The sequence below is a fragment of the Manis javanica genome, chromosome 7 (assembly GCF_040802235.1).
Source record: "Manis javanica isolate MJ-LG chromosome 7, MJ_LKY, whole genome shotgun sequence".
Lineage (NCBI taxonomy): Eukaryota > Metazoa > Chordata > Mammalia > Pholidota > Manidae > Manis > Manis javanica.
Window position 1 is genome coordinate 29,887,456 of NC_133162.1, and position 15,045 is coordinate 29,902,500.

The 15,045-nt window shown below is 48.8% G+C and overlaps 2 protein-coding genes across 9 annotated transcripts in view; both read right to left on the reverse strand.

Annotated features, from left to right (window-relative positions):
- Positions 1-137: 137 nt before the first annotated feature.
- On the reverse strand, positions 138-11,177 carry GOLGA7B (golgin A7 family member B). Its single transcript, XM_017664575.3, has 5 exons — positions 11,046-11,177; positions 3,899-4,024; positions 1,288-1,440; positions 1,042-1,201; positions 138-267 (listed from the first exon to the last, which is right to left on the reverse strand). The coding sequence occupies exons 1-5, from the start codon at positions 11,055-11,057 to the stop codon at positions 248-250; spliced, it is 471 nt and encodes a 156-aa protein (XP_017520064.1). The 5' UTR covers positions 11,058-11,177; the 3' UTR covers positions 138-247.
- A 39-nt stretch (positions 11,178-11,216) lies between these two features.
- Positions 11,217-15,045, reverse strand: part of ZFYVE27 (zinc finger FYVE-type containing 27) — a 108,119-nt gene continuing 104,290 nt past the window's right edge. For all 8 annotated transcript variants that reach the window (XM_073240586.1, XM_073240585.1, XM_073240587.1 and 5 more), the window contains one exon: positions 11,217-11,350. In XM_073240586.1, coding sequence (XP_073096687.1) covers positions 11,217-11,350 — 134 coding nt within the window. The remainder of the gene's footprint in view (positions 11,351-15,045) is intronic.

The following is a 15,045-nucleotide window of genomic DNA, read 5'->3' on the forward strand; positions in this document are numbered from 1 at the left end:
GGGGCGGTCCCGCCCAAAGCCCAGGGCGCCTGCGCTCACTCCGCCCGCAGGTGGGAGACTGGCAGGGCTGGGCGCACGGCAGTTCATCCTGGGCTTCCCTCCCCGCGGGTCTAATTACCAAATGCCAGGCCAGTGTGCCCAGGCAGGTGGTGCTACTGAGCAGGAAGTGTGAGGACTCCGGTGTCCTGAGGTCGACTCCCAGCTCGCCCACTCTCCAGCGATGACCATAGACCAGTCACTTAACTTGTTACCCATCAATCATCACATCTGTAAAACGGTGATAATAATAGAATTTTGGGGTTCTTGTGGGGATTAAATGAAATAACATGTGTAATAATACCCGGCACCTTGTAAAGGGCTCAATAAAAAAGAGGCACCTCTCACTGGACTTTGTAAACATATGATTCTGGTATGTGTGTTTTTTTCACTTTTTCTTCTCAACTTTCCAGTAGAATTTATTTTTTAACAATTCTCTCTTGCTGCTGACTGGGGGTGGGACACATGCTCGCCTTGACCACACTTTTCTAGGTGGAGTAAACAGGCACAAAACCCACCCATGGACCAGCTTCCCACCAAGACTTCATTTTTCTGCTCTGTGAAAAGCAGACAGTGGGACCCATACACACAAGATTAAATGAGATTACATGAGGTTTTGGACAGGTAAACATACATGGAGGTTTGCATATTCCCTGAGGAATGAGCCTCATAGTTAAGGGCTGAAACCCTGGCTCTGACATCCACTAGCTGGGTGACCCTGAGCCGGTGTGTTCATCCATGTAGAGAATAAGGAGAGTTACCCACCTTATAGGGGTGTTATGAGAATTACATGATAGTTACATCATAGTTTCAAAGCACTTAATGTGATATCTGGCATGTATTAAGCACTGATTAAATGCAGCTCAATGAAAGGAAACCCTGAGATTCACAAACAGCACCAATCACGTACATGAGGGAAGGAGACCAATGACCAGTAATGTGGGAAATCCTAGGAAATCCCTGAGAAGAGGCCCCTAGGGTGGCCCCCATTTTTGGTAGCCTTACCAGAGAGACCATGAGTTGGCAGCTCTGGGCCCTCACACAGAACAGCCAGGAAGGATACAACCCTCATCCCACGCTCCACAGGGTCCGTGAGCAGGAGGCCTCGAGGGGCAAAGATCTTCTCATTCTGCTCCTGGATGTAGCGGGAGATCTTCTTGAGAACCTGCAAGGAGAAAGGCCGGTTGAGGGTGAGAGCTCAACAAGGGAGCCCTGCAGGAGGGGCCGTGGGGCAGCCAGGGAGGGAGCCACCTTCTCGTAATGGGTCTCCATGCAGAGGAAGATGAAGTAGGCCGTGGCACAGGCCAGGCAGCCCTCCAGGTAGGAGCCACCCCCGATCTTCTCAGCCTCTGAGTAGAAGCTGTTGAGGGTCTTCACAGTCTCCTCAAAGAGCTGCCTCTCAATCTGCAGGGAGAAAAGGACAGGAAGCAGGCTTAGTCAGCCTCCCTGGAGCGTGGACAGTCCCAGATGGGAGGGAGGGTGGCATTAGAGGGGCCATGCCAGCTGGGAAAGGGGGAGTGGGGCACACAGACCAGACCAGAGAGGCTGCAGCTGCCTGTGAAGCACTCAACTGAGGGTCAGGGAACCTGAGACCCAGTGCGGACTTGACTCTTAGCTGTGCGGCCTTGGACTAGCGACTTAACTACTCTAGCTTCACTTTCCACATCTATAATATGGAAATAGAATAGCTACTTGGCTTCCCTTGAAAATGGAGAACTCCTATGATATCCCAGATGTGAATATTTCTGCAAAAGATCAGGCAAGAGTTCTAGTGACTTGGTGACTCCCCCATTTTGATGGGCTAGAGAGTTCGGAACTGAACTGGTAGGGGCTCTCCATGTGTGGGTGGTACTCCCACTGCATGAGACTGCCTGGGCCAGAGCTCAGGAGTGTCCCTCCAGGAGGGAGCCCTTCCTCCTTGCTGGGGTCACGCAGGACACAACAGCCTTGGGCTGTGGACTACTGGAAGGCTGTCCTGCCTGCACCCATAATCATAATAGCTGATATTTATTAGGCACTTTCTACGCTTTCTATTTTTAAGTACTTCATGCATTTTTTGTAATGTATTATTTCATTTAACCCTTAGAACAATTCTATCAGGAAAAGTACCACCATCATCGCTGTGTCACAAGTAAGGCCTGATCAAAGTTCTGCTCCGTGGGCCAGCCCACCATCATCTCTGGCCTGTCTGCTGGTCTTCCCGCCCACAGCCCTGCAGAGCAAGCCCATTAAAGTCAGATGATGTCGCAGCTCTGACCAAGAGCTCTCAAAGGCTTTTCTCCTCTCTCTAAGTAAAATCCCCTAAGTCCTTACAAGGCCTTACAAGACCCTCCAAAGGCCTGGCCCTGCACCCCCTCAGAGCCTGTCTCCTACTCTCTTATTCAGTCCCCACTCCAGGCACACTGACCACCCTGCTGCTCCCCAAACTGCCAAAGGGCCTTTATGCCAGTGCCCTCAGCTGCAGTTCCCTCCCAAGACGTACCCCTCCCCCAGCTCATTCCTGCTTCTTTCAGGTGTGGCCTTAACCCGCAGATCCCCTCCAGTCATGACTCACCACCCCCAGCTCTCATCCCCTTGACCTGCCCCCTTATTTTCCTAATATTTGTCACCACCTGGGCTACTACATATTCACTTGCTTGCTGTTTTACTTTTCATAGCCTCTTAGAGAAAATGACCTCCATGAGTTTGCTCCTATATCCCCAGGGCCTAAAACAGTTTTGCTCAGTGAATACTTGCCGAATTCTGAATGAATGTGTCCCAGGTTATATGGCTCTGACTTAAGTCTGTGCTCTTCACCATGTAACCCTGCACCAGAATGGAAGTCATGCTGCAAACTCAGCAGGCATCAGTGTCTGTAGACCCACCTTTTACATTCCTCAGAGCACCCCCTCCCCCACTCCCCCCACAGTACCAGAACTGTCCACACACAGGTTAGGGACTTCTCATACCTATTTAGGACAAAAGTCTCCCCAAAAATAGAAGCTTTGAAGTTCCCAGCCACTGTCCCTAAACAGTTCTGGAATGAACACACAGAGAAAGTTCTGCCCATCTAGGCTATGAATCCAAGCTGTGCTGCTCTACCCAGGGTCACCCCACCCCAGAGGGTAGGCATGCTAAGATGAGGAGACACATGTGACTCCCTGAAAGCTGGTTAGGGGTCAGATCAAAAACAGGCAGTCCTGCCCCACCTTTCCAAACCCATTCAGATCTGCCTGGGCTGCTGAATGAAAGGATCAGTGCCTGCCCTCTGCCCTCCCCCAATGGGCAGCCTGGGATGAGGGTTACATACTCTCCCAGAACCAGGAGCAAAACTCAGCAGCAGGAGCTGATGCCTTGCAAGGGGCTGGTGGTGCATGAAACAGCCAGTCTGCAGAGAGAGGCTGTGGGCAGGAACCTTGGTTGTCAGCCTGGGCATCAGGTTTTTTTAAAGCTCCCCAGGGAATTCTAATGTGCAGCTGGGACTGAGAACTGCTGCGAAAATGGAGATTCCTGAACCCAGTCCAACAGCTGAGTCAGCATCTCTGATGATACCTAATGTCATCCAACAGAACCTGGGAAATGGTGTTTAACAGGCTCTCCCAGTGATCCTCATGCTAATGAACTTTGAGGGCTGCTGGGCTGGGAAAACCTCTAAGGTTTTTTCAACTCTAACTTTTAATGGGGCAACAGCAAGACAATGTTAAGGGCATTTTTTAATTCTTCCATTTGAAGTAGTTGAACAAGTCATGTGTCATATATTACTTTTATCCTGCAAAAAAAAAAAAAAATACACTTGAATAAGCCCTTCAGTTCCACCATGGCCTGTTTTAGAAAAAGACGTCCAAGAAAAAAAAGTTCCAACTTTAGAAAAAGACGTCCTTACCCGGCTGTCCAGCTCTGGTGGAAATTTGGTCTGGAACTGACAGATGGTTCCATCACTATAGTCTCTCTGGATGAAGACCTTGGTGGCCAGTGAGGCACTTCGCCGGAGCTCCTGCAGGTTGTGGACCTGAAGAGGTGCACAGGAGACACACCCAGGGTGAGTATCCGTCCAGGTTTGTCTGAGACTGTGGGGTTTCTCAGGATATGGTTCTTTCAGCACTAAAACCAGGCAAATCAGGACAAGTTAGCCACCCTGTAAGTGCTCTAGGAAGGCCAAGGGGAGGCAGGACTGTGGAGTTTACCCAAGAAGATGCCTCAAGCTATCCCAAAAAGATTTAGGAAAAGCCTGAAGCAGGGCCAAAGCTGAGCCAAAATGAGAGGTTCTGGAACCATCAACAGAGCCAGAAACAAACTTTATGAGAAAAAGATTTCCTGGTTGCTGGTCCAGAGCCTTCTCCCTCTCCTGCTCCCACCAGCTTGTACTTACTCACTCTCTCGTTCTCTCTCTCTCTCCCTCTCTCTGATTCTTTCTCTCTCACACACACACATACAGTGGGGCCTTTTACATTTTCATTCATTCAACAAGTATCAAATGTTCACATGTCGGACCTTGTGCCCTGAGCAAGACTGAATCAGACCTTGCTGGGTGGAGCTTACAGCAGGGATGGAGGAGGGGAGCAGGTGGGACAGAGTAGTACCTGATATACCCATGAACTCAGAGGGGGATTCAGGTGCAGGCCAAGTTATGCGTCAGAGAGCACCACAAATGGCTTTCATATCCAGCATTTCATATCCAGGAAGGAAGGGGACAAGACGTCCAGACTTCCCCAGAGAAAACTGGATAAAGTGGGATGAGGCCAGAAATTAAAGAAACACCATGCCCTGATAGGAAGGAATTCCGTGACTTCTGTCCCTGTCCACACCTGGGACTTGACATTGGCACAGACTGCAGCATTTGAGGGGAGTGGGCTCAGTTCCATAGAAGGACAGGGCCTCTTTCTTCACTTCCAGCCTCAGTCGCCCACATTCAAGACAAGCTTCCCCCTGGGTGAAATATGCCGAACACTGGAACCACGTGGAGACCAAGCCCCAAAGGCAGAGTGAACACACAGCCAGTTCATCCTGTGTAATTAAGGTGAATCCATTCAGTCACTCAGCCTTCATTTATTAAGTCCCTTCTATTGCCAGGCTCTAGGGATGTTGAGCAAAAGACAGTCTGTGAGCTCCAGGGTGGAAGACAAGTAAATACATAATGAATTAGACTGAGATAAATGCCACAAAGAAGTAATATCTTATGCAGAAACTCTTACTCAGAAAAGGCTTCCTGAGGTCTGTGTTGAGTCATCAAGGATGGCCAGGAGTTTCCAGCGGCAGGGGCAGGCAGTGGGTGGGGAGAGGGAGGAAAAGGCAACCCAGGCAGAGGGAGAAGCTGGTGCAGAGTAACAAAGACAGCAGAGAACACAGTCAACTCCACGACGGCAGACAGATTTCAGCAAGACTGGAGTTGGTTCGTGGAGTGGATTAGATCAGAGTAGTTGGGGGTGAGTACAGAGGTGAGCTAGATCACAATGAGTTGGGGGGAGGTTCTACTAGAAAAGAGGATTTAAGATGGAAATACTTATCTTGCTGAAAAAGCTGGGGGAAAGAATAAGTAATAAGAGAAAGGTTGTCAGTATGGTAGTAGGAGCAAATAATTGGTAGATCAAGGTCCTGAAAAGGTGGAAATCAGAGAATACTAGATGAATTCCAGGTGAACCTTGCCCTATGTAACAGATGTGATCCCAAGTATTATGACTGAATTAAGTGATACATAAGTGCTCCTCACCTCTAAAGTTTCTGATTCCTCTAATCAAGGTTTGAATTGAGGAAGTCCCCTTGATATCTGCTAGGACTCTATGATAACTTTAACAAATAAAGAATACTTCAGTAATATGTTATTCACTAATGTGTCTGCTCTGTCTGGTTAAGGTTTCATACTGTTGGATTTTCCAAAGAAAAGGAAGGGGCTGTGGCCTTCCTCCATCCTTCCAAACCAACTGACATGAGCCCAGTCAGTCTTGAGGATGGAATCCCCTGGGTCCCAGGAGGATCATTCTGGCAACTCTGTGAGGGCTGCACAGGAAGTGGGCATGACTGGGGCAGTTGGAGGGATGACTATGTTTCATAATAGTCCACGGGAACACTAAAGTGGGTCTAAACCAAGAGAAGTGGAGGTGAGAATGGAAAGACAAGGAAATACCAGTGCTTCAGTCATTGTGACAGCATCCTTTCTCTCTGTGCCTGAACGCGCATATAAACTGTGTGCTCCTGTAAAGACATGTGCCTGTAGTGACTGGCTAGCTGTTGACCACAGCCACATACTCCTAGGCACACAGATTACTCCTTAGCTTTCCCTGCAGTTAGGTGTGGCTGAATATGACTGAGAGGAATATGAGTGGAAGAGATGAATGTCATGCATAGGCTTAACTCATAAAGACCAGCCCCTCCTCTGTGATCTTTGCCCTCCCACAAACCAAGGGAACCATGTGTTAAAGACGATAGAACTACAAGTTGGAAAGAGGCAGGGTCCCTGAATTACTACTGCCTGGAGGAGATCCACCTGCTGATCAGAAATGCTTGTCTGGGACTTTACTAAGAAGGAAATACACTTCTAGTGTATTAAAATTTTAATATTTTAGGGTGCTACTTTATATAACACAGTCCTATTTCCTCTTGCCTTTGATCCATGGGTTCTCAGGTAGCCAGAGTGGGAAGGATCAACACCCTTTCCAACCCCCAAACATCCTGAGCCTTACAATACTGTCCTGACTCTGGGTGACTAGGAATTTGCTTCCCTCCTTGTAAAGTATTTGTAGGATCTTGAGGATTTGGTGGAAGATGATATCAAACACATTTCCAAAGCCTTAATCTCCCAGATCTATATAGAGCACACACATCACAGACTCATCTATAGTTGGCGAAAAGTAGGACTTAAGGCAAGGAAGCACCTCTTGGCTCTCTCCATCCATGCAGCTCAGCTGTGAAATACCAAAATGCCCTGGTGGAAAGATGGCCCACTGACCAGGGAGCAGACTTGGGTGCTAGTCCTGGCCACATGACCCTGGGAGAGTCTTCCCTCCTCTGGCCTCCATTTCTTCAACCAGAAACTGAGAAATCAGAACTGCATAATCACTTAAACCTCCTCCCAGCTTTGACATTCTAGAGGCCTTATCAGAGATTATGAACTCAAATGTTTATAGTGGCTAAGTATGTAAATGGACCAGGTGGGGACTGTGACTAATTAGAGAATTTCTATCCTGTCTCAAGAAAGCAGTTGATCATTGCCACATGAAAATGTGTGCCCAGATTGCCACACTTCTGACATTTTAAGAGAAGTCATAAAACCAGATTTCCTTAACATCAAATATCCTGATGTTTAAATGTCCCCAATAAAGTTTTAAATTTATAAACACTGAGCAGACCAAATAAGACACATCTCTGAACCAGATTCATTCCTAGAGCTGCCAGTTTTGAACCTCTGAATAAGGATTCCTATGGCAGAGGCCCTTGGACCAGAGCTAGAGCCAGGCTCCATGCCACTTGCCAGATACTTAGATTTCAGGAAGCTGGTGGGGGTTTTTCAGGAGAGATTGCCTGACATCTCATAAGAGAATCCCAGAACATGCACAACCCTCTCTGTGAGACAACAGCTCTTGCTGTGGGTGGATGGAGAGAGCCAAGAGGGGCTTCCTTGCCTTAAGGCCTGACTCAGGCACTTGGCCTTCTCATATACTTCTTACCTTCCCCACTGTGCCCTCTCTCCCATCACCATCCCCTAGTCTTCTGGTAGCTAAGTAAGGACAGGACCAAGAGGCATTTCATGAGGAACAAAGAGAGTATCAGTGGTGAACCTACTGGCACCAATTTTCGAACTGCTGTGCAACAGAGATGGGGAGGCTGCCTGGAGATTGGGTATGGCAGGTCACATATTCAGGGCCTGTACACCTGACAAAGCCAATCTGGCAAAGGTGGGGAGGAGAAAGCACTGGAGTGCAGATGACACCCCGAGGCAAAGAAGAGATCCCGTCTGGCCCACATCTCCATCTTCATTAAAAACCAGCTATTTCCAGAGGATTCATCTGAGACTCAACTCAAGAATCAGAAGATTCAGCTGATGAGCCAACACCATGCGCCCTGGCTGGTGTGGAGGAGGAGTGAGGATCATGAGTCACATGTAGCAACTCCCGGATGGAAACCCGGGGCCTCGCTATTTCTCAGCCTACACCAGGGCCCAAGCCCAGCCTATTGTCTGCTGGTTGTTAATTCCATGCCTCAGAGATGAAATCTCCAAACGCTTGGATAATGCTACTTGGGTGCATTTAAAAATCTCTTAGGGGCCACACTCCACCACTTGGAGAAGCCCCTCCCAACCAGGCACCTCTCAGCTTTCCTTGGTCATCTGGACTACTTCCCAGGGCAGACCCTACTCCCAGCAACACACATATGCAGAGGTTTGTCACTTAGGAAATGGGTTCATTACAGTTTCCCAAGTGAGATCAGTGTGTCGCTCAGGAGGCTTCATCCCTCCTCTGAGTTCCTACACACATCCCTCCCTCAGTGCTAACTCCTAAACAGAAATTAGGGAGTAGAAAAGATCCAGTTTCCATGCCTTCCATCCAGAGATCCAGGGATAGCCAACCTTTCTCCATATATCTTTCCCTCCCTCTCTCCCTTTTTCCCTCCCTCTCTCCCTCTTTCCCTCCCTCTTTCTGTCCCCCTCCCTCTATTCCTCCCTCTTCCTATTCCCTCTCTTCCCTTCAAAACACCTTCTACTGGAGCTGAGGACTTCCCATTCAGAATCCTAGGGATTTGGCCACAGAAGCTTGGCGTGAGGTTTTCCTTCTTCCAATAGAATTTTCCTGGTAATCTTAACTCAGTACTGACAGTAAAAGCAGCCTGGGGAGAATGACTCACTCCACAGCCCAGATAATGTGCACGTCCTGTGCCTTGGCAGAGCTGAGGCTTCCTCCCTCGGTATAGCCATCGGGGTCCACCCAAGGCCAAACTGGGGAATGGTGAGTGTGTGTCCTCAGTTCTCCATCACTTCTGGGCATTCCTCTGTCCTTCTGCCCTCAAGCTGACCCAGCCAGGCCAGCCAGGGGGCCTGCGTCCCCACACTCCAGCCCTTCCTGAACTTTGCATCCCTCTCCCCATCATAACCTCATGTCAGCAACCCTAGTGCTCTCCTCTCTGTTGGGCAACACAATTTGGCTAACTGGTACACTTGGATCCAGCAGGAAAAGCGCTGGCCAGGGAGGCAGAAAATGAATTCTAGTCCTTGCCTAGACACTTTTTAGACATATTTTCTTGAATAAGTTTCAGTACTCCAGCTGCATCATCTATGAAATGGGGTAATGATGCCTTCCTTGGCTCCTTCACATGGATGAGGCGGGCTTGTAAGCCTCAGTTGTTTCATCTGTTAATTGGAGATAATAACACCACCCTTGCCCACTTCACAGGGTTGCTGTAAAGCTCAAAGGAGATCACACATGTGATAATGCTTTGTACACAGGACAGCGCTGTATTCAGAGGCATTATGAGCAGAGCCTCTCCCAAGGGAGAGTCAGCCTCCTGGCACCACCTCAACCTAGAGAAGTAAGCCTGTGGTTGGAATCTGCGGACCACAGCAAACCTGAGATGGGACAGATGGGCCTCCTGGGACCTGTGAGACCACATCTCAGATGTGACTGCCTTCTCTGCTCACACTGCTGCCCAGCCATGCCCATGTGGTTAAGTCTTCCCTTCCTGCCCAACACCGGCAGCCTTTGCTGCAGCCTGGCAGCCCTAACTGGAAGGTGGCCAGATCCTCAGCCATTTCTCCCTTTGTTCTTCCTGCTTTTCTCAGTATCTCTGGTGCTTTTGGAGCCTCTGCATTCTTCTACCCTAGAAACCAAGCTCCAAGGGTCTTCTCAGGGCTTGCCTCTTTACAAGGTTCTGGGGCAAACTCTCCTGAGTAACTCTGTGCCCTGTTAGAAAACTGGGTGAGGCCATGCAACTGAGGCTTGTTCCGTGGTGGTGACAACAGCAGAGTAACAACACTAACACTTGGTACTGATGTTAACTCTGCTTACCAGGATGCCGGGAGACACTGCACAGAATCATTCAAAGACCTTTGCAGTCCTCCTTTGTGTTTCAGCTGAGGTGGAAATGAGGAAACACCACAAAAGAAGTCAAGATCAGAACTGAGAGACCGTGGTGTCCTGGGTTCCACTCCAAAAATTCAAAGGAAGTAACTTTTAGCTCTGCTGCTAAAATGCTGTGTATCAAACAGGTCCCCCTCTTCTCCATGTGTTGGCTTTACTACTTATAAAGCAGAAACATAAAGAGCTCCATTTCCCTCATGAAATGAGGGGGTAGAGGAGATAATTCCTAATCTCTTAAGCACTGCACCAAGCTTCTGCTCTCAGCCAACAGGTCCCTCAGATCAGCTTTCAAGTCCCTTGCGGGTGACACACCTCCAGGCACACCCTGTAGAATAGGCTCCTCCCATCAGACACAGGGATAAAGGGGGACAGTCTGTACAAGAGACTCGAACAGGGTGAAAAGGCAAGAAGGGGTGATATGCAAAGGTGGGGATTCGTGCGGGCACATCATTACAACCAGCCGTCCGGGTTTGGGCCTAGGGATCCTTTGTCCTCTCCCTCCCCCATGAGGGAAATGTGGATGTGGAGGTAGTAGGTCTGTCATCTCTCAGCCAGACTTTTGGGTTCAGAAGCCGGATGGCTGCATTGCATAGCAACAGCAGCCAGCCACCCTCCTCCCCTAAAACAGGCACAGGCTGTGGAGAAGCAATTTCAGACTTGCAGTCCAGGGAAAGAGGAAACCCCAGCTGGAGCCCTGGAGCCACCCTGGCGCTAGTGCCAACAAGTGGCACAGGCAGCTTCAGGACTCAGATGGGGAAGATTGACAGGTCAGGGGTGATATGAGCCCTCACAATGAGCTCTCCTTCTCCAGCCTGCCACTTGACAACCCCCCGAACCCTACTGGGGAAACCACCCCATCCCACGCTACCCCACCCCTCGTCTCCCTTTCCCGCCCCGCCCGCCCCTAGCGGGGTTCTGATCCCGCAGCAATGGGGCATTGCCTACCGGCCGGTGCTCAACACCTACCTCAGTGGCCATGTTCCGGGAGCGCTGACCGCTCCAAGCCTGCCTCCGGGCCGGTGTAGGGGGACTGTCCGCGGTGCTGACTCGGGGAGCCGGTGGACTGGCAGCGGCGAGGGGCCCCCGGGCGCTGTCCGCGGTGCTGATGTGGACGCCGCGGGCCCGGCCGCCGGTGGGCTAGTGGGTCGGCTGGCGCCTAGAGACTGGCAACGACGAGCTGTGCTGTCCGCGGTGCTGATGCGAGCGCCGGGCCGGGCAGGCGAGGCCGCGCCCGAGGCTCTTCACCGCCGGGTCGCGGGCTGCCGCCGCTCCTGCAGGCAAAGGCCCGGTTTATCTTTGACAGCGGCGGCGAGGGTGGGGACTCGGGGCGGAGGAGGGGCCAGGAACCTCCGCGGACCGGGAAGGGGAAGCAGCGGCCCCCAGACTCCGGCGCCCGCCCGCGGCCAGAGGCTTCGCTCCCTCCCGGCCCGGAGGCCCCGCCTCTCCTGCCCGCCCTTCCCCCTAGTAAGAGCGCCAGGAGCTCCGCGCTTGCTACCGCGGCCTCCAGGGACTCCCAAAGACGGAGGAGAGAGGCGGGACTGTTCTGGGGCGAGACGCTCCAGCCTGCGGAGGCGGACAGCCCTCGCCTAATTCTCGTGCCCTCGGGTGCGGCCTCTTTACCTTTCCAGCACTCCTCCCCCAATGCCTCCCCCACCGTGGCCCTGGTTTCCTCTTTTCTCTCTTCTCTCCCTATTTGTCTCTGTGGCCCTCTCCTCAGGCGTACATCAACGTTGCCTCCTCTCCCCCATCTCTCCTTTTCACTGCCTTGAACCGTATTAGCTGGCGGCAGATGCTGAAGACTGCAGGGAATTGTTTCCTTTATTTACGTATGTGCCCACTTCTCATCCTGAGCAAAACCCTGGGGTCCCTTCTTTCAGGCAGCATCAGAATTGAAGCCAGTCTTTCCGTGCTGCTCCTCTTGGCCCTGGCCCCACCCCTTACTCTTTCTTCTCTGCTCTGAAATCCCAGAGTTTACACACACCACCACCACCACTACTCAAAAACCACAAGTACATGGTGCCAAACTGGTCTGCCCAGGATGGCAGGCCTGGCCCTGGCACCGCCTTCACATTTTGTACATCACACCTTCTAACCAGATGACCTACCTCTTCACTTAACAAACAGAAAGGAAACACCAACACAAGTGCCTTTCTACACACCCTTAATACTCCTCTGTCTCTTGGGGAAAGCTGAGTGTGTTCCTTTCTCTGCAGCTCTCTGCTGCCTGAGGGTCAGCAGCGGCCACCCACACAAAGGGAGAGACGGGCAGCCAGGAGACCTGGGTTCTTCTGGCCTGGGCTTCTCCAGCTGTATGACCTTGGTCATAAGTTTCAGACTCAAGCTTCTTTCTATAAAATGAGTGTTGGACATCAGACAATTTCCAGGGGATTTTTTTTCCTTCAACCTTTTATTTTGAAATTTTCAAGCATACAGAAAAGTTGAAAGAGTACTACAATAACCTATATTATTCACCTAGTTTCAACATTGATTACCACTTTGCCACACTTGCTCGATAGATTGATATGGAAACACAGAGATATATTTGGCTTTATTAGGAAGCAAGCAACAATTGAAGCTTTATTCTTAGGTACTTCACCATGCATCTCCTAACAATACATTCTCCTACCTGACCACAACATTATCACACCTTTAAAGATTCCATATTATCTAATATTCTAGGATAGTTTGTTGCCCTTAAAACACATTAATAGTAATGACCCAGAACTTTTCCCCAGAACTTGTCTTTTGTAGTTTGTTTGTTTGTTTTGGTATCATTAATCTACAATTACATGAGGAACATTATGTTTACTAGACTCCCCCCATCACCAAGTCCCCCCCCACAAACCCCATTACAGTCACTGTCCGTCAGCGTAGTAAGATGCTATAGAGTCACTACTTGTCTTCTCTGTGTTGTACAGTCCTCCCTGTGCCCCCACACACATTATACATGTTAATCGTAATGCCCCCTTTCTTTCTTACCCCCCTTATCCCTCCCTTCCCACCCATCCTCCCCAGTCCCTTTCCCTTTGGTAACTGTTAGTCCATTTCTGGGTTCTGTGTTTCTGCTGCTGTTTTGTCCTTCAGTTTTTTCTTTGTTCTTATACTCCACATATGAGCAAAATCATTTGGTACTTGTCTTTCTCCACCTGGCTTCTAAAGTTTCACTGAGCATAATACCCTCTAGCTCCATCCATGTTGTTGCAAATGGTAGGATTTGTTTTCTTCTTATGGCTGAATAATATTCCATTGTGTATATGTACCACATCTTCTTCATCCATTCATCTGCTGATGGACACTTAGGTTGCTTCCATTTCTTGGCTATTGTAAATAGTGCTGCAATAAACATAGGGGTGCATATGTCTTTTTCAAACTGGGCTGCTGTATTCTTAGGGTAAATTCCTAGGAGTGGAATTCCTGGGTCAAATGGTATTTCTATTTTGAGCTTTTTGAGGAACCTCCATACTGCTTTCCACAATGGTTGAACTAATTTACATTCCCACCAGCAGTGTAGGAGGGTTCCCCTTTCTCCACAACCTCGCCAACTTTTGCTGTTGTTTGTCTTTTGGGTGGTGGCGATCCTTACTGGTGTGAGGTGATATCTCATTGTGGTTTTAATTTGCATTTCTCTGATAATTAGTGATGTGGAGCATCTTTTCATGTGCCTGTTGGCCATCTGAATTTCTTCTTTGGAGAACTGTCTGTTAGCTTCTCTGACCATTTTTTAATTGGATTGTTTGCTTTTTGTTTGTTGAGGTGCGTGAGCTCCTTATATATTTTGGATGTCAACCCTTTATCAGATCTGTCATTTATGAATATATTCTCCCATACTGTACAATGCCTTTTTGTTCTATTGGTGGTGTCCTTTGCTGTACCGAAGCTTTTCAGCTTGATATAGTCCCACTTGTTCATTTTTGCTTTTGTTTCCCTTGCCCGAGGAGATATCTTCATGAAGAAGTTGCTCATGTTTATGTCAGAGATTTTTGCGGTTTATTTCTAAGAATTTTATGGTTTCATGACTTACATTCAGGTCTTTGATCCATTTCAAATTTACTTTTGTGTATGGGGTTAGACAGTGATCCAGTTTCATTCTCTTACATGTAGCTGTCCAGTTTTCCCAACACCAGCTGTTGAGGAGGCTGTCATTTCCCCGTTATATGTCCATGGTTCCTTTATCGTATATTAATTGACCACATATGTTTGGGTTAATATCTGGACTCTTATCCTGTTCCACTGGTCTGTGGCTCTGTTCTTGTGCCAGTACCAAATTGTCTTGATTACTGTGGCTTTGTAGTAGAGCTTGAAGTTGGGGAGAGAGATCCCCCCAACTTTATTCTTCCTTCTCAGGATTGCTTTGGCTATTTGGGGTCTTTGGTGGTTTCATATGAATTTTAGAACTATTTGTTCCAGTTTGTTGAAGAATGCTGTTGGCATTTTGATAGGGATTGCATTGAATCTGTAGATTGCTTTAGGCAGGATGGCCATTTTGACAATATTAATTCTTCCTAGCCAAGAGCATGGGATGAGTTTCCATTAGAACTTTTCTTTTTTTAATAGGTAAAATTTATTGAGCATTTACTATGTGCCAGACTATATGCTATGTACAGCACATGTATTGTCTTATATAATTCTCACTCTTTGAATTAAATATACTATTGTTATCCTTTTATTATTCCCACTTTACAAATGAGAAAACTGAGTAAGTTGCCCAAGGTGTGAGGAATGGAAGCAGAATTCAAATACAAGAGCCATGCTCCAGAGCTAACTGTACCACCTCTCTCTGGCACCTTGCAGACCATGAAGTAGCAGAACAGAAACCACATCTCCAACTGCTTATTTCACAGATGGACACACTGAGTACCAGAGGAGAAGTGACATGCCAAACGAGTTAAAGGCAGATGTTTCATGCCACCTCAGAGTTCAGCAAATGATTTGGCACCAAGGAACAAACAAAATATCTGTGAATCCC